The 18,210-nt window shown below is 36.3% G+C and overlaps 2 protein-coding genes across 3 annotated transcripts; one reads left to right on the top strand and one right to left on the bottom strand.

Moving 5' to 3' along the window:
* Positions 1–161: 161 nt before the first annotated feature.
* LOC141599457 (damage-control phosphatase At2g17340-like) lies at positions 162–1,672 on the bottom strand. Of its 2 annotated transcripts, none has more exons than XR_012523837.1 (4): positions 1,331–1,397; positions 1,168–1,245; positions 767–829; positions 162–693 (listed from the first exon to the last, which is right to left on the bottom strand). XR_012523837.1 is itself a non-coding variant. In XM_074419462.1 (4 exons), the coding sequence occupies exons 1-4, from the start codon at positions 1,620–1,622 to the stop codon at positions 613–615; spliced, it is 405 nt and encodes a 134-aa protein (XP_074275563.1). In that variant the 5' UTR covers positions 1,623–1,672; the 3' UTR covers positions 162–612. The 2 variants fall into 2 exon arrangements, 1 of the variants encoding a protein (XP_074275563.1); XM_074419462.1 differs by lacking the exon at positions 1,331–1,397 and adding an exon at positions 1,440–1,672.
* Positions 1,673–8,636: 6,964 nt separating this feature from the next.
* LOC141599456 (calcium-dependent protein kinase 5-like) lies at positions 8,637–14,754 on the top strand. The gene is made up of 4 exons (XM_074419461.1): positions 8,637–8,766; positions 9,388–9,612; positions 9,996–10,143; positions 14,487–14,754. Exons 1-3 carry the CDS (start codon positions 8,647–8,649, stop codon positions 10,116–10,118), a joined length of 468 nt encoding a protein of 155 aa, XP_074275562.1. The 5' UTR covers positions 8,637–8,646; the 3' UTR covers positions 10,119–10,143; positions 14,487–14,754.
* The last annotated feature ends 3,456 nt before the right edge of the window (positions 14,755–18,210 follow it).

The following is an 18,210-nucleotide window of genomic DNA, read 5'->3' as shown; positions in this document are numbered from 1 at the left end:
TTTCATGATTGGGGTAAGAGAGCTCTTACTAGTTACTATTCGAGCTAACTCTTGTTCTCTTTATAAACGGTAAAAAGAGAAGACTAAAACGGGAGGAACTATTTACAACGAAAAAAATGTTTTTACGTTGATATCTTCCATTGATGGAGGATGTCACTGTGTGCTGTTAAGTAAATACATTACCAATTTGTGTTTAAAACCGTCTTAATTTAAGACAGCTCTCACACCCAATTAAAATATTAAAATAAAGGTGAAAATAAAAGGAGCTTATGAGAGGTCTTAAGTTAACACGACAGTCTCGTGTTTTTTTAGTTTCCGACCATCCTGCTTATTTAATTAGAAAAACCATTCATTTAGCTACTGACTTGCTAAAATCTGAAACAAAATACTCTGAAACTTTGTTCATATGCTGGTTTCATGATAATCTTTATCATGTGACGTTTATAATGCAATTTGGGGACATTGTTATCCCTCACAATCTCCTCCTCCTCCATCAATTGTGCTTCAAATCTTAACTGTGAGCGTCGACTTCTCTGAGGTGATTGTGCATTGACCTCAGCTCCTGCTACATTCGTATGAAGAAAAGAAGACCATTTCTGAGAGGCTTGCAGGTTAACTGGAAACCTCCTTGTATTTGAAGACACAATCGTACAACCTTCCTCCTAAAAACTGAGCAACTTCCGGGTGCTTAACCTGATTTTCGAAACAAATTGCTGAGTTATTGTAAACAAAAGTTTGGTTATATTAAAAAGGCTCAAAGAATTACCAATCCAATGTTAATGGAGTCACAATTGAATTGAGCATAAAGGTTTGTTTCTATTCCACGACCCTGCAAAAGCAAGAAGGTAGCCACACGTTAATCTCACGGAATGTCTTGTCTTGTGTAAAACCATCATATAAAGGCATCTAACTTATCAGCCCACCCCCTTCATACTTGTTCTTGCCTCAGGCTTAAACATCAGTCTAGGGATCGTGTGTGTAATACCCTGTCTGAGGCCCAGCTAGGAAACCCACTGTGCTGTCGTGCCTGTCATAAAAATATGAAGCCATGGCTTGGGTGTCAGCCCAGTGGCGCGTCCTGCCGTGCTTGTCGCCCTATTATTTTTATGCCTTTTTGAGAACATGAGATGAAGAAAACAGCTACATAAGCAAAGCAAATGAACATACATTTCCTTCCATTATTACTAGATCTGCATCAGAAGCCAAATATGCCAACTCTTGTGACACACGGGAAAGATCAATTACCTGTAAAAGTATAAATAAATTACCACACAACAGTTTCAAGTTTCAAGTTTAAGACGGATTTGAAGTTTAGGACATTTTTACTCACTGGCAGATCATTGCCAGAATTGACAATAAAGAGATTTGTGATATCAACAGTTTCAAGTTTAAGATTAAGACGGATTTGAAGTTCTAGCCTTGGCCTTTAGATGATTTACCTCGTTGTCGGAATCGGATTCGGAGTCATCGGGATTAGCCATGAGGCATCTTAGGTGTTCGATTTTTGAGGTTTTTGAGACTTTGTCCTTAAGATGACTTGTAAGACACATTTTAGCCTCTAATTCCTCCTCGATGAGTTCCTCATCTTCCTCGGAGTCGGACATTCCCCAAATAGCACTCATGACTCTATGTTTATAGTCCTTTTTAATTTTTTCTCTTCTTTCCTTGGATTTGATGTCATCCCACTTCGGACATTCTTTAATTTGGTGAGTTTTATCACCACATTTAAAGCATCCAACGGTGGAATTAGGTCGTTTCTTAGGAAAGCGTTTTTTCGAGTAATTATTAGTGAACTTTTTGTTTCCTTGACCATTGACTAACCCGGCTAGATTCCTTGAGAACATACAAACTCGTCTTCCTCCTCATCTTCTCCATCACTTGGAGATGATGTGAGGGCGAGACTCTTTCCCTTTGAGGACTCACTAGAATGCTTGTCGAGATTAAACTCATGAGCCATTAGTGATCCCATTAGTTCATGAAGAGATAGGGTTGACAAGTCTTTAGCTTCCTCTATGGCGGTGACCTTGGGTTGCCACTTAGAGGTTAGACTACGAAGGATTTTTCGAATGATGTCCTCGGACTCGAAATTCCTTCCTAGACTCTTTAGCTCATTAATAATACAAGAAAAACGTGAAAAAAAACTATTTATGGACTCGTCCTTTGACATTCTAAACATCTCATATTGTTGCATGAGAAGGTCAACACGGTGTTTTCTCACTTGGGATGTCCCTTCATAAGCAAGTACAAGGGAATCCCAAATAGATTTTGCCGTAGGACATCCAGAGATTCGACTAACTTCCCCATCACCAACACAACGTTGAAGAATCGACATTGCTTTGGAGTTCTTTTCGGCAAGTTTGAAGTCATTTTCATTGTAATCTTTTTCCTCTTTCGTTTTGGTGAAACCGTTTAAGATATCGGTTTCCTCAATAACAAGAGGTCCATTTTGGATGATGTTCCAACATTGATAGTCTATGCTTTTGATGTAATGTTCTATTTTGAGTTTCCACCATCCAAAATTCGCACCGGTAAAGACCGGGATCTTGGAGTGTTTCTCGGAATCCATTACCCACGAATCAAACTCTAAGGCGATTAGCCTCGATCAAGAGTACGAGGCTCTGATACCAATTGTTGAGTTTATGGATTCAAATACCTAAGAGGAGGAGGGGGTGAATTATGTACTGTTTAAAAATTTTAACTTCAACTTTATCAATTTAAAGTGAGTTGTAGAATAGAAGGAGACATAAGAATACTTCGAATAATATAATATAGAGAAATTAAACGAGTATTAAAATGAACGTTTGCTGAAGTAAGAAGGTAACAATTGTTCTGACTGTAGCTATTTGTCTCAGTTTATGAAGTACAGACTGCAGACCAAATGTGACAGTATGTGGAACTGTTACTTCGAGAGTTAAGCAAAGCAAATGCAAACGAAATAAAGAGCAGCGGAATAAAACAAATAAAATCAAACACGAGATTTTTGAATTGGTTCGGCAAGAACTCAAGTGCCTACGTCCAATCTACTTTTTATTGATTAATTTTAGTGATCTACTCCGACTACTAAAAAACCCGTACAATATAAAGACAACAACCTACTCCGGTTGTGACACAAGTTCAAGAACTACTCCGTTCTAGAACAAGTCAACTCGCAACCTACTCCGATTGCCAAAGAGTTGAAGACTACTCCGTCCTAAACTCTACACACAAATTTAGAATGTTATAAGGATCAAGTTTCCACTAGCTTATTCTTAAAAAGAATTGAGATGGACAACTTTACAAGATCAACGATTCATAAGTGAGAGAGTCTAGTATATTAAAGTAACAGTAGGGCCATGATTGTAACACTTGAAGACTTTAAAAGTTTTGCAAAGTAAAGACTCAGTTTTTAAACTTTGAAAACAATTTGCAAACTTAGATGAAATCTCAGAAAAAGTCTTGAGATTTTGAGAGGATGAGGCACGCCTTTTATAGGGAGGGTAAGCAAGGTGGGTTGTTAGGGTTTTAAGGGTCAAAGACCATCACATGTGATGAGTCTCAACAACTTCCCAAACTTGCACAAAAGAGGGTTCTTATTCAAAAGGCAAAGGAGAGAAAGAGTGTTTGAAATTATCCAAAAGAGATCATAAGTTTTCAGAAAACAAAGGATGGAAAACAAGTCACATGATGACAAACTTTCACAAAAATGGCAAAAAGCAATCCTTATTTTATGAAAGACCAAAGAGTCAAATTTGCACAAAGAGGAAACAATTTGAAATGATAATTACTCAAACCACTTTTTCTAGAAGGCCAAATCCTTGTAAAAATCTGAAAGTCATTTTTTCAAATACAAAACACGTAAATGATTTTTGACAGATAAAAAGAAGTTCAAGTGTTACGAATCACGGTAACGGTCCAGGCTGCTGTTACTTGTAAAAGTAACAGTGGTCTTGACTGTTTCTATTTTTTTAAAATACTCTACTTTCTAACTTGTACATTAGATGACGCCTAGGACTCAATACAATTGGGTGATCAACAACTCAACACTTCTTAGTCCAAGCTTGATTTAATCATAAATCCTGAAAAGGTAAACTAAGATAGCACACATTAAATGGGCATGTTATCATCAATCAAAGGAACCCAACAAATTCTCCCTTTGATGATGACAAGCCCTAAAACGAATGTAAACAATTTATTTCAAGATTTTAATCAAGTAAGATCATATGAGAGAGGGGACTATATTACCTTAAAGGAGCAAGAACTTATATCAATCTTACCAAGGCAAGTTTAAATTGCCCCAAAACAAGAGTAAAAGTTGTGAAAGTTAGGCCTAGTTATGAGTTAATCAATATACAAGGAGATTAAGAACATGAGTTTACCTTTTCCCCCTCTTGACATCATCAAAAGGGCAGGGATGTCAAAGGCATTCAAGATCAAGCATGCATAAGAAAACACGAAAAGACACACACAAACGTCATAAGATAACAAGGTAAGGTAGTTTAACATACACCACCAAGCAAAGTATTACGAGTGAAAAAAAACAGTCTTAAGAGGGCGCAACAAGGTGGGACAAAACAAGGCAAGGTTAATACGGGATAGGGAGTTTCTTTAAGGGGAGGAGGCTTGGTCACCATCCGACTCTTCACCCAAGGGGTCCTCGTCCAACGGGTCAGCTACACCATCGTCACCGTGCTCCTTGGTTGAGACAAGAGTGGAAATGATATCCACTTCTCCACGAATCATGTCCACGGTGGAGGCAAGAGTCGAGATAGCCGCATCCTTTTGAAGCGCGTCTTGCTTCACCCAAGCACTCAAATCTGCAATGACTTGAAACACTTCACTCAAACTACCCGTGCCAACATGACTAGAAGACCCACCCTCCGGATCCGTTTTGATTTTCACCGAAATAAGTTCATCATTTTCAACCTTAATCAACATTTTTCCCATTTGTCCGTCACTCATCGTGTCACACATATTCAAAGATCCCACACTAGAGCTAATAAGGACTCCTTGTGCCTTAAGCACCACCGACAACCACATACCATAAAGAAGATGAAGGACACTAGTTGAGGTTTTACGGAGTTTAGCCGAGATGAGGGCAAAACGTTTGAACATTAGCCAATTAGGTTGATCTTTTTGTGAGTGGCCAAGTGATAGATGAGGTATTGTTGGGCGATGGATAATTTACCCCGATTACCCGAGGGGTAAAGAGAACGGCAAAGGATGTTGAAAATTAAACGAAGAGGAGAGGGTATTGTGGTGTTACTCACGGGTCCACAGGTCACTGCTTTGTGGTAGACTACTTTTGCAACTGCTAGAGGGGAGGCATATGGTAAGGAGACCCAGGTCTCGGCAGGGAGGTCGTCATAGCCTCCGGGTGAAATTTTAAGGATAGGTGCAGAATCAGATTGAGAGATTTTGAGGGGCTTACCATTGACCTTAGCCGTGAGAAAATCACCGGACTTGTCCACATGTACCGTTGCAAAAAACTGAACCACTTCACTTACAAACACATGTTCACGAATTTCCAGTAGATTTTCCCAACCTTGAGCAGCAATCATATCTCGGACGGAGTGAAATGCGGGAGATTCGTATCAAGATTGATTATAGACCCGAGGGGAGTGAATAGCTTTGGGGTTCATCAATTTTTCATAGTTTTTGTAGATGGAGGTAGGGAGATCCAAGTTTTCAAGTTGTTGCCAAACACTAACCATATCCCATTTAGAGATAAGAGGGATGATGAGTAAATAGCCAGAGTCACGAAAGAAGAATTCCACAATGAATTTAGTAATATCCTTACAATGACATCAGGAGGCCCACCATGGCTCTCAGGATCCGTCTTCAAATCTTTCAGAATTTCTCCATACCTATGGAACCAGGAGATCTAGTTAATCAACAATTTATACTCCTTCATTAGTACCTTCAACTCTTATTCAGTTTCTACAAGCATAGCTCTGGATTCTGGAATGTAGCATTTCGTAACATATTGTGCAATTTTTCAGTCAACTTTTTTTTTTTGATATTTTCCCTAGGCTGAAAACCTAATATTGGACATAAATAATCAAGAAAGAATGTGTACTGATAAAGAATAAACTAGGTGTCGTATATATACTAGAATTAACCTACCAAATTAACAATTTATAAGCCAAACTCGACTCTACACTATGCAATTAAGAATAGTAGTAAAGGGAAGTAAGGGTCGAACCCAAGAGAAGGACTTTTAAGCTAAAAACTTGAATTGTAAACTATTGACTACTAATTAGGACTCTATGGACTAATCAAGACACTAACCACAATCAAGACCTACTAATTATGTTTATCAACAAACAATGATTATGAACAATGGTTAACATGTAGTATGACATAAATGGAGAAAGTTTGGTTTTGAAGTAGCATAAGGAAAAGTAAAGATGCAATTTTTATCATAGAAGCAAAACAACAAACACTAGATATGCAACAATCAAATATGGGAAAGACTTGGTGTAATTCTCTCTTAGTAATCCAACAATGACAAAGTTTGACTCTTTTCTCTCTATTGTTATCTATCCAATACTATCATCTCAAGAAATTGACACACACAATTAAACCATATATGTGAGTCCTTCAATTCCAACCACAACTCATTAAACCATGAATGAAAACTAGAATTGAGCATGAAGCTTTTGCCAAGAGATGTAAGCTAGAATCAAATCCTACTAGATTAAACCATGCTAGCAAGAAAAGACATGTAATTTCCTACTTGAAATATGAATCCTTTAAACCAAATCAACATACAACAAGTTTGCTCCAAACAATTCTAGATAGATTAAACCATTTCTCTAGAATTTGCAATAGTTGGGTAAATAAGATGCAAGAGTGATCAATTCATACATTCATCTACTCAACATAAGAATTTAAGAACAAAGGAAAGAACAATAGATAAATTGAGAGAGATTTAGGAGTCTTACAACATCAAAGTTGGATACTTTGATCAAATTACACCAAGTAAAGAAAGATTAGCCTTCCATTGTTTGCTTACAACCCATAAAATGAAGAAAGATTAACATGAATTAAGGAAAGATTAAGTTTTAATTATTACAAGATTAAAGCCAAGCATGAGATCTTAATGGTAAGGAAGTTGTATGATGTGTGTAGGAGTCCCCATCTAAGATATCATAATGTGGGTATTTATACCCTTGGCTCTTGGCATTAGGTTAAGGCAAAATTGGGTCTTCAAATTAGTGAATCCCGAGACAAAGCGCAGCCTGCGCGTTAGGAGCGCAGCCTGCGCATTTCAGCCTTGCAGCGCGTTTTTGCGAGAGCCATATCTCCCTCGTTTCTTGAACAAATAAGGCGTGTGATATACCGTTGGAAAGCTAAGATCACAAGCTTTCACCTCAACTTGGCCTTGAATCGATACGAGGTCTAGAACTCGAGATATATCCAGTTGAAGTTGACCCTTGTGAAACCGAGTTTTCAATTCTTCATTTTGGCTCTTGTTTGTCTATGCCAAAGCATCAATTCTTCCTTTTGCTTGCTTCTCTTGATTTTGCACTTATTCCCTTGGCTTTCCTTTTGCTCTCCTTCTTTGCCTTGGTAAGTTATAAGCTAAAACTCTAAAATTACAACCAAAAGTGCAAACCGGTATATTACAAGAAGTCCAAATAAAACCCGGTATCAAGCATGTTTATTGTGATAACATTAACCTATTGACTCGTCACAATTTGACACTATCATGTACCCCTAAACTTCTTACTTATTTCTCCATCATGACCTCTTTCAACTCTTCGTTAACTTTATCGCTATCAAACAACCGTACACCAACCTTTATTCCGACTCTAATGGATTCCGACTCTAATGGAGATTTCATGATTTTTAGTTAGATTCTGTTGTGCGAAAGCGTGAATATCCCGTGTTGGGCCTCTGCTGCATCTGTGTCCACAACCCATAATAGTACGATATTGTCCGCTTTGGGCCAAGCCCTCACGGATTTACTCTTGGGCTCCTTCCCAAAAGGCCTCGTACTATTATATTTTGTAGATACTTATAAAGATGATCTTCCATCCTTATTCTACCGATGTGGGACAAGGGTTTGCACCCTAACAGATTCTTATACTATTTGGTGGGTTAATGGGTAGTTCAGCGAACTAATAAGTAAATGAGTAGGTTATCGAGTAATTGGAATGGTAAATAGACGATTTAATAGATCAACTAAGAAACTAAGTTGCAAAGACAACAAATATGGTCATGGTATAGACTAATTTATAAAGGTAAGGGGTACACCATAGAATTTAAAAAATTTGTTTTTTGTATAATTGTTTTTTGTAGAAAACCGAAAAACTCACGGTACAACGTAGAACTGATATTATTCAAGAGTCAGACATGCTATTTTCCTGAAAAGTGTGTTTTTGGCATAAAATGAAATGTCCAAGTAATGTGTTGTATGAGGCAAGCATCAGTATCCGGACTCCGGCTATAGTTGTTTTTTTGTTCTGACTCTTGCTGTGGTTGTCTGAATGCAATATTTCTCCATGAATCATTTCCGACCTGTTATCAGCTGATATTTACTTTACAAGTAAATGAAATATTCTTAGAGAAATTAAGATAGAGGAGAAATGAATTTGAATTTCCTTCCTTCATCTATTTTTGGCAGGTAATAGCTGAAAGCTTGTCAGTGCTGGATTAAGAGAAATGTTTCAAACAATGGATACTGATAACAGCGGGGCAATTACATTTGAGGAGCTTAAAGCTGGTTTAAAAAGATATGGTACAAATCTTAAAGATACAGAGATACGTGATCTGATGGATGCGGTAATGATTTTTATACCAAACATTCTTGTTTGCTTACAGATTAGAATATACTCCGTATTTAAAGTTTGTTAGTCTGATATAGAGAGATGGTTGAGAAATCATGATTTAGATCATTAAATATCATTCAAAAATTAGAATGCCTCTCTTCCTCTACATTTGTCATGTGGGTTCCTTTTTTTGCTCTCATAGGAGAAGTGTCGGTTTGGTAAGGGCGCAATACCCATATCCTTGAGTGTTTTATCGCATACGGATGCGCCTAGTGCCCTAGATGTGAGAGTCGAATGAACATAGTAATACAGTCTTGTACACGATGATAGATTGTGTAAACTACATCAAAATGAAAAAAGTCAATACTTGTTATATATTTGGAAAAGTGTCGGATTGGTAAGGGCGGTTAGATATTTCATACCCATATCCTTGAGTGTTGTGTCGCACACGGATGCGGCACTAGGCCCTAGATATCAGAGTCGAATGAACATAATAATACAGTCTTGTACACGATGATAGATTGTGCAAACTACATCAAAGTGAAAAAAGTTATATTTGGATGGTTGGTGTTTGTATTTTAGACTTCAGTTTCCTTTGCTAAGCATGCTCTACTCCAAACCATTTATCTTGCAGGCTGATATCGACAACAGTGGTACTATAGACTACGGGGAATTCATTGCTGCAACTATTCATCTCAACAAGCTTGAGCGAGATGAACATCTTATGGCCGCATTTCAGTATTTTGACAAGGATGGAAGTGGATCTATTACAATTGATGAGCTCCAGCAGGCCTGTATAGATCAGGGACTTAATGATCTATTCCTTGAAGATATAATTAAAGAGGTCGACCAAAATAATGTATGTTCTCTTCTGACTCTGAGATGTGGATATTCTGAGCTTGTCGAGTTTCGGAAGGCAAAACATAACTACATTACCCGAGTAGATGCAGGCAACCTTATTCTCGGGCTTGTGTAAATAATACATAGACTCTTTACCAAATGCCCATAATGAAAATGTATGTCAAAAATCGCATTGAGTGTGTGCTTTTTCACAATAAAACGGGTTGCCACTTTAAATAAGCCATTTTGCTTTATTCTATAATAGTCCACAACCGAAGAATAGTTAGTCTGTAACACTAAAAGAAATGGAAATATTCCAATGACAAATAATAATTGGATTTGTGCGTTTGTTTTGCTCACATTGTCACCGCCTTTGTTTTTATGTTTTAACTTGAATTTCAGGATGGGACAATTGATTATGGGGAATTTGTGCAAATGATGATGAAGGGCAATGGTGGTATAGGAAGAAGGACAATGCGCAACAGCATAAATATGAGCATGAGAGATGCCTCTGGAGATGTCTAGCCTTTTACAGTTGTTCCACGAGATGGTATCGTATTTCTCTTAACTTGGCTTGAATATTGCACCTGTACATTAGCGTGGTCTATTGTTGATTTAAAAGATCACAAAATCTCATTGAAGACGGCGATATCCGTCACAAGCTTGTGACGGATACTGTTTCCTCTCACAAAATACCCATAAGTGGTGAGTGAGGAAGCATATGGGGGGTGCCCCACCTTGTCCTAGACCTGGCAAAACGGGTCAACGGGTCGGGTTCGGGTCGGGTCAATTCGGGTCGGGTCAGTTCGGGTTTCTCATTGATTTCGGGTTAACTCGGGTCGGGACAGGTCATTTTGGGTTTCGGGTCTGTTTCGGGTTTGTTGTCGGGTCAGTTCCGGGTCAAGCGGGTCGGGTTGTTTCGGGTCGGGTCATTTTCGGGTCAATGAATAATAGAGAAATTGTCATTTCAAGTCTTTTCGGTTCAATTGGAGTTATATTTTGTCGGGTCATTTTCGGGTTTGGTGGTTTCGGATCGGGTCATTTTCGGGTCATGCCAGTTCGGGTCAAGAAAGCTCGGGTCATATTCGGGTCGGGTCGGGTCAATTCGGGTTTTCGGGTCAAATTCGGGTGATGTAGTTCGGGTCACTTCGGGTCTCGGGTCAGCTTTTTCGGGTCGGGTCAATCGGGTCGGGTTGCTTTTGCCAGGTCTACCTTGTCCCCTCTCCCTTTTTGTGAGAGGTCTTCAGCTTGTGACGGGATTAGCCCGTCACAAGCAAGACGCTTTGTTAAAAGATATATCTGATTGTTAGCCCTCTTCTATTCACATGAAGTTTACTTCTGTTAGATAATTGACTATGCACGAATAAGGGTTGACAATAAAAACACCGCACCGAATCGACTCCTGCTTTCCTAATAGAATAATTCGACCCTTAACAGTGCCTGGGTATAATCGAACTTTCTACTGAGATAAGACGGTGCCCCTCTGATTTTTGGCACAAAAATCAGAGACGTAATATAGAAATATTTTGTGTTGAATGTCATACGTTCTTTGATGCAAGTAGAAGATTATGTTTTTACTGTAACTTTTTCTTCTCATCCCTTTGTCTATTTATAATGACAAAACAGGGTACAGGGAGATGTATTTCTGAAGAGTTACAACTCTTCAGAAATTCCGGATACAAATAATTAAAAATCCGAGTAGTGAGACCCCCTTCATAGTTATTCGAACCGAAAACTATACCGTAATCCCGTAAATAATTAAGCGAGTGTACACTCCGTACTTCCCGAACTCGCATTACATTATTTAGAAATTAGCCATCTATGAACCAATCTTAATTACGCCAAATGAACCGGTAATTACTCTTAAATCACCAACAATCCTCCCCCATTTAAGCGTAATACAAGATTAAACAGCTAACAAACATACCAATTTATGCATAAATGGAAATGTCACGAAGATTGAATTTCCACTTAGTGAAATTACACATTCCAAATATTCGAGTATCGGGGTGTGACTAAGCATTGAACCCTTTCTACCCATTTTGAATACATGAAGATAACTCACACATAAACTAATTTACTTCTAAAAATTACATAAACCGACACTTATTTACAAGCCTAGTGTCCCATATCTATTCATGAACATATCAGGAGTCAAACCCATACTCCCTTGAAGCGGCTGTACTTCATGTTCATATAGGTTGATTCTTTTCATCGTGTCCTTGCAAACACACTTTTTCAAAAGATCAACCTTACAACATGCAAGTCTAAGCACACACCTCGGGATATAAATTATTGTGTGCTTCAATCTCTTAACAATAAGCCTTCCACATTGAATTCAGCCTCTAACGTTGTATTGGAGGGGAATTGGGTATCCTATCGCCAAGGATCTTATACGAGTTTTAAACTCATCCCGTCAACCGACTTTATAACCAAGTCCATAATTGACCCTTCATGCAAACTGAAACTGAGATCTCACAAAAGACAACCAAGATCAACCCCCTTTTATGATAGTCCATAAACCGTGTTATAGCAAACACCGCGGTGCGCACCATTATTCACTATCAAAATCAATGATGAAATTGGTCTAATACTTTTAGTAATACCGTAGATTAATTTCCTTTGCTATGCCTTAACCGGCTATGCTAATACTACACATTCCAACTCCAATGTCAAACTCATAATGCAAATCTGCTTCTTGGAAATCCATATACTCATGGTACTTTCCCAAGTAAAATACATTACCAATAGTAGAAAATCACCTTCTACATTTGGTACTTCAATTTGCAAAATACTATCCCTCTAAAACCGAAGGAAAATTGACATAGAACAAACCATAATTCATGGTTTACTTTATAGATTGTCACACTTGCTTAATCCCTTGCCAAAGATGAGTACTAACTATACTAGTATACTTACTCAACTTGTCAAACCGCAATAATTAAGCCCTTGTGAAAACTCGAGTAATAACTCCACTTTTACTATTGGATAACGTCATACTCAATCCTTAGGAATATTAACCGGAGAATGATAATCATATTCTCACCCTTGATCCTAATACCAAGGATCATATTACCTCCCCATGTCCTTCATAAAGGAACACGGAGACATAACCACCTTTTACAAGGTAACTACAACTTTCCTTGAACCAAGTCATGATGTCTCAAGTCCACATAACCGGATCTTGACAACACCCTATACCAATACACTATACTATTGGTTGAATCATACAATTACCCATATGATATCATTCAATCCCGCATTTCCGTGTATCATCCCAAAGAAAGTTTAATAATGACAACCATACTTACTTCACAAACTAATCATCCATTGTGGTTATAATACATAAATTGCAAAACAAACAACTCTCAATCATAACATACAATCAAAAGATATTCTACTATACAAGTATACAACCCCACTTAATATTATACAATACAAGTGCTAGAACGAGATTTAACCAGATTATGAACATGATCAAAATTCTAAAACACATCACAACCATAATAAATTATATCTTACTCTTATATGTATAAGGTAGACATGAAACAGTCTTAAAAGGACTTCTTGTAAGAGGTATCAATTATAAAAATATAATTGTTTTACTACACAATCAAAACAAAGATTGAAACATGGTGTGCAATTCTACTGATGTATATCAAAATAGCATTTGATAACTACCATTACACCATGGCGAAAAAATTCAATGACAGTCACATCTTAGGCATTATACCAACAGATTCCCTTTCCTTAGAAACATGCATTATTACGCATACAATATCAAAAGCAAATAATCGATTCATGATGACGATAAAAACTTTCTAATAATATGCAGTCAATTGTGATCATGAAATTCCACTCTCAATTAATGCACATGACCCAATTAAATATTAAAACAAGGTGCATATCGTATAACAGAAGAGTGACTTATCTGTTGCTATTTGTGCCTCCAAACTTGGTCTATTTATAAACATTTACCAACGAGAAATTTCACTTATCTGATACCACATGCATTATCCCAGTTGCAATAATTTAATTGCTTATCTGCACATTCCGTTTCATACTGAAGATGGAACTATTACACCAATTCTTGCAATTCAGATATTACCGTTCCCTCGCATACGGATAGAATCATTATCACAAACGAAAAATACTCTTAAGAATCCTTCATTGTCATTCCTTGTCATTCGTCATCCGACAGATTTCGAAACTTATTCTATTAGATTGTTAGATAATTGACTATGCACGAATAAGGGTTGACAATAAAAACACCGCACCGAATCGACTCCTGCTTTCCTAATAGAATAATTCGACCCTTAACAGTGCCTGGGTATAATCGAACTTTCTACTGAGATAAGACGGTGCCCCTCTGATTTTTGGCACAAAAATCAGAGACGTAATATAGAAATATTTTGTGTTGAATGTCATACGTTCTTTGATGCAAGTAGAAGATTATGTTTTTACTGTAACTTTTTCTTCTCATCCCTTTGTCTATTTATAATGACAAAACAGGGTACAGGGAGATGTATTTCTGAAGAGTTACAACTCTTCAGAAATTCCGGATACAAATAATTAAAAATCCGAGTAGTGAGACCCCCTTCATAGTTATTCGAACCGAAAACTATACCGTAATCCCGTAAATAATTAAGCGAGTGTATACTCCGTACTTCCCGAACTCGCATTACATTATTTAGAAATTACCCATCTATGAACCAATCTTAATTACGCCAAATGAACCGGTAATTACTCTTAAATCACCAACAACTTCAACTGAGTTCTGCTTAGCTCGCGAGTTTTATTATTTTGAGAACTTGTACCGTAATGTATTGAAATTGAGCTGCTGCAACAAACTCTGGAATTTATGCAAGATGGGTGATATTGTAAAACTTGCAGGACTGTACAGCAATGGATAATAAAGGCGTGATGCGTAGTCGTGTTTTTCCTCACTCGAGTTTTATTGTAAAGGTAATATGGTTTGTAAACACTGTTAATGATGCGCAGCGCCATGCTTTGAGTGGTCGAAAACAACCCCCTTAAACTGTTGTATATATTGACCTGCATTCTTTTGGAAGATTAAGGTTTGATCAACTACAGCTTCTTTTTGCTTAATGGCTCAATCCTAGTTTTGTGCTTTCGAAAGACTATTTGGGAGAAAAGAAAATTCAATTTGATAGTTTTACCAATGTGATTTTAGAAGTGCTCTTTGTATGTTGATTGTGTAAGATTAACGCTTGCATTTCTAATAAGTCGGAATGTTTCACTAAACTCTTCCTGCTTCTTTATATTGTGAAGTACGAGAATGCTGATTTATTTAAGATGTAATTTTCATTACGAGTCTTTTACTCGTGGAAAACGTCTCTTTGTTTTGAACAAAAGGGTAAGACTGCGTACATTCACCTCAGCGGCACTGCCACAAGCGAAATCATTCAGTATTAAGGGGGTGAAATCGGATAAATTTTACACATACTAGTCTATGGTGGAGGCCATGATTTGAAGTTAGCGGGGCTAACGAGTAACAGTATAAAGGTAACCTTGAAAAAAATCGAAAATTTGGACTAAACTTTTTTCTGTCTACACAATAGGCTTGTCATATCGAGACGATAACAAACAAAATTCAAATAAAAGCATCGAAATCTGAATTTCACACCAATTTGAAAATTTGCCTGTAAAACTTGTAATCCATATCTTATTATAATAATAATTATTATTTTTATTTATCATTATCGTTCATAATAGCATAGACTAATATTCCCTGAACAATAACGAAAATACATAAATAGATAGCTCTAAGGATACTAATATTATTCGGAGTAAATCAACGTTTACCTAGAGTGATTTCGATAAAAGATCCATTGTTATTAGAAACCCAGCGGTCTTGACGCTGATTATAATCAGCGTCTTGAGGCAGAGTACAGGAGTATGTATATTTCTTGTTGGAACCTTTAAACTCGACTTTTACTAGAATATTACCATTGGTGTTGGATAGAGTCGTATCCTTGATGCGTTCCGAACCCACATCAATTCGCCAATAATACTCATCACCTCTATCTTCCATCCTTACGATCACAAAACAGTAATCTTTTTATTCAGAATTAATTTGATATTGCAATATTGCATGTAATTTCTATGCTATATGACTCTCTATTTATACTGCATGGTAAAAAATTTTGAGGAAAGTGTGTTGTGTGTAACTGAAAGTTTCCTTAACAATTATTATTACTATTCATTATTATGGATATTCATATCAAACGAGATATCGAAATTATTTTTATTGCATGCTTTTGGATTTTTCAGTATATTCAAAAGATTTTGGGCAGATTTTGAAGATTTTAAATCTTTTAACTATCAAGTTTAAGGAGAAATTGGGATTCATCATAAGGTGTACGATGATATGGACCATATGGTAGGTGCACCTTCGATTTTTTTTCCAAGTTTTAGGCATACTCAATATTTCTCCGGTTTGAAGAATTATTTGCAAGTATTTTTATGGAAAAATACCGCTTTAGACTCCAAAAAATACACTCCCTCCATCCAATTGTTACTTTTATATTATATTTTCCTTTTTATGAGAATTATTATTATTATTATTATTATTATTATTATTATTATTATTATTATTATTATTATTATTATTAGGGGTTTTTCTAACGTGTGTCCTTAGGGCACACATTATATCACGGTTAAAAATTAAAACCCCAATTTCATGATTGGGGTAAGAGAGCTCTTACTATTCGAGCTAACTCTTATTCTCTTTATGAACACTAAAAAGAAAAGACTAAAACGGGAGGAACTATTTACAACGAAAAAAATGTTTTTACGTTGATACTTATCTTCCATTGATGGAGGATGTCACTGTTTGCTGAGTAAATAACCAATCTATAAATATTATTAAAAAGCTAGGCATTAAAAGCCAAGTAGACATGGGCTTAGTGCCACATCGGCAAAATAAATGTGACATTACAACAATTAATTGTGACGTTGCGAAATATAGTCCACGTGGAAATATTAGCATAGTAGTATACATGAAAAAAAATTATCATTCCACATTTAAAAGTTACCCTCATAATTAATGTAAAAAAAATATAGATAATTATGAAAAACCATTAAAATTTCACAATTTACTTTTTCAACCATGACAATAATTCTTTTTTTTTATCATTTATATTATATTTTTTCAGGTGTTGAATGATTTTTAACCATTTATTGTTAATCTCAAAATAGAGATATTATAATATTTCTTTAATCTATCAATAAATAATATTTAAAAGTTACCCTCATAATTAAAGGTATATTGTTGATCTTAAAATAGAGATCTTATAAGATTAAGATTTGATCAACTACAGCTTCTTTTTGCTTGATGGCGCAGTCCGAGTTTTGTGCTTTCGAAAGACTATTTGGGAGAAAAGAAAAAAAAAATTGTTCAATTTGATAGTTTTAGCAATGTGATTTTAGAAGTGCTCTTTGTATGTTGATTGTGTAAGATTGCGCTTGCATTTCTAATAAGTCGAAATGTTTCACTAAACTCTTCCTGCTTCTTTGTATTGTGAAGTACGAGAACGTTGATTTATTTTTTTAAGGTGTAATTTTCATTACGAGTACGAGTCTCTAATCATGTGGAAAAGGTTTCTTTGTTTTTAAGACTAGGGTAAGACTGCGTACATTCACCTCAGCGGCACTGCCACAAGTGAAATCTTCAATATTAGGGGGGGTGAAATTTTCGACGATAAACCATAGCCAATGCTGAAAAGTCCGTTTACAGCATGTGGCCTTCGGATAAATTTTACACATACTAGTCAATGGCGAAGGCCATGATTTGAAGTCAGCAGGCGCGGGCAAGGGCAATTAATAGTATAAGGTAACCTCGAGAAAAATTCTAAAATTTGGAGTAAAAACTTTTTTTCTGTCTAGACAATAGGCTTGTCATATCGAGACGATAACAAACAAAATTGAAATAAAAGCATCGAAATCTGAATTTAACAACAATTTGAAAATTTGCTTGTAAAACTAATATTATCGTTCATAATAGCGTAGACTAATATTCCATGAACAATAATGAAAATACATAAATAGATAGCTCTAAGGATACTACTAGTATTATTCTGGGTAAATCAACGTTTACCAAGAGTGATTTCTATAAAAGATCCATTGTCATTAGAAACCCAGCGGTCTTCACACTGATTATAATCAGCGTCTTGAGGCAGAGCACATGCGTATGTATGTTTCATGGTGGTACCTATAAACTCGACTTTTACTAGAATATTACCATTGTAGGTTGATAGAGTCGTATCCTTGATGCGTTCTGAACCAACATCAATTCGCCAATAATACTCGTCCCCTCTATCGTCCATCCTTACTATCACAAAACAGTAATCTTTTTATTCAGAATTAATTTGATATTGCAATATTGCATGTACTTCTATGCTATAATGACTGTATTTATACTGCATGGTAAAAGTTTTTGAGGAAAGTGTGTATAAGTGAAAGTTTCCTTAATCAATTATTATTACCATTCATGATTATGGATATTCGTATCATACGAGATATCCAAATTATTTTTATTGCATACTTTTGGATTTTTCAGTATATTCAAAAGATTTTTGACAGATTTTGAAGATTT

Source organism: Silene latifolia, chromosome 9, assembly GCF_048544455.1.
Source record: "Silene latifolia isolate original U9 population chromosome 9, ASM4854445v1, whole genome shotgun sequence".
NCBI lineage: Eukaryota > Viridiplantae > Streptophyta > Magnoliopsida > Caryophyllales > Caryophyllaceae > Silene > Silene latifolia.
The sequence above is the reverse complement of the archived record's forward strand: the minus strand, read 5'-3'. Positions and strand labels throughout refer to the sequence as shown.

Coding starts and splice junctions, on each gene's coding strand:
- LOC141599457 (XM_074419462.1), bottom strand. CDS start 1,622: ATGAGTGCTATTTGGGGAATGTCCGACTCCGAGGAAGATGAGGAACTC. Junction 1,246..1,439: donor AATCCGATTCCGACAACGAG/GTAAATCATCTA, acceptor ATACTTTTACAG/GTAATTGATCTTTCCCGTGT. Junction 830..1,167: donor TAGTAATAATGGAAGGAAAT/GTATGTTCATTT, acceptor TTGCTTTTGCAG/GGTCGTGGAATAGAAACAAA.
- LOC141599456 (XM_074419461.1), top strand. CDS start 8,647: ATGTTTCAAACAATGGATACTGATAACAGCGGGGCAATTACATTTGAG. Junction 8,767..9,387: donor TACGTGATCTGATGGATGCG/GTAATGATTTTT, acceptor TTTATCTTGCAG/GCTGATATCGACAACAGTGG. Junction 9,613..9,995: donor AAGAGGTCGACCAAAATAAT/GTATGTTCTCTT, acceptor CTTGAATTTCAG/GATGGGACAATTGATTATGG.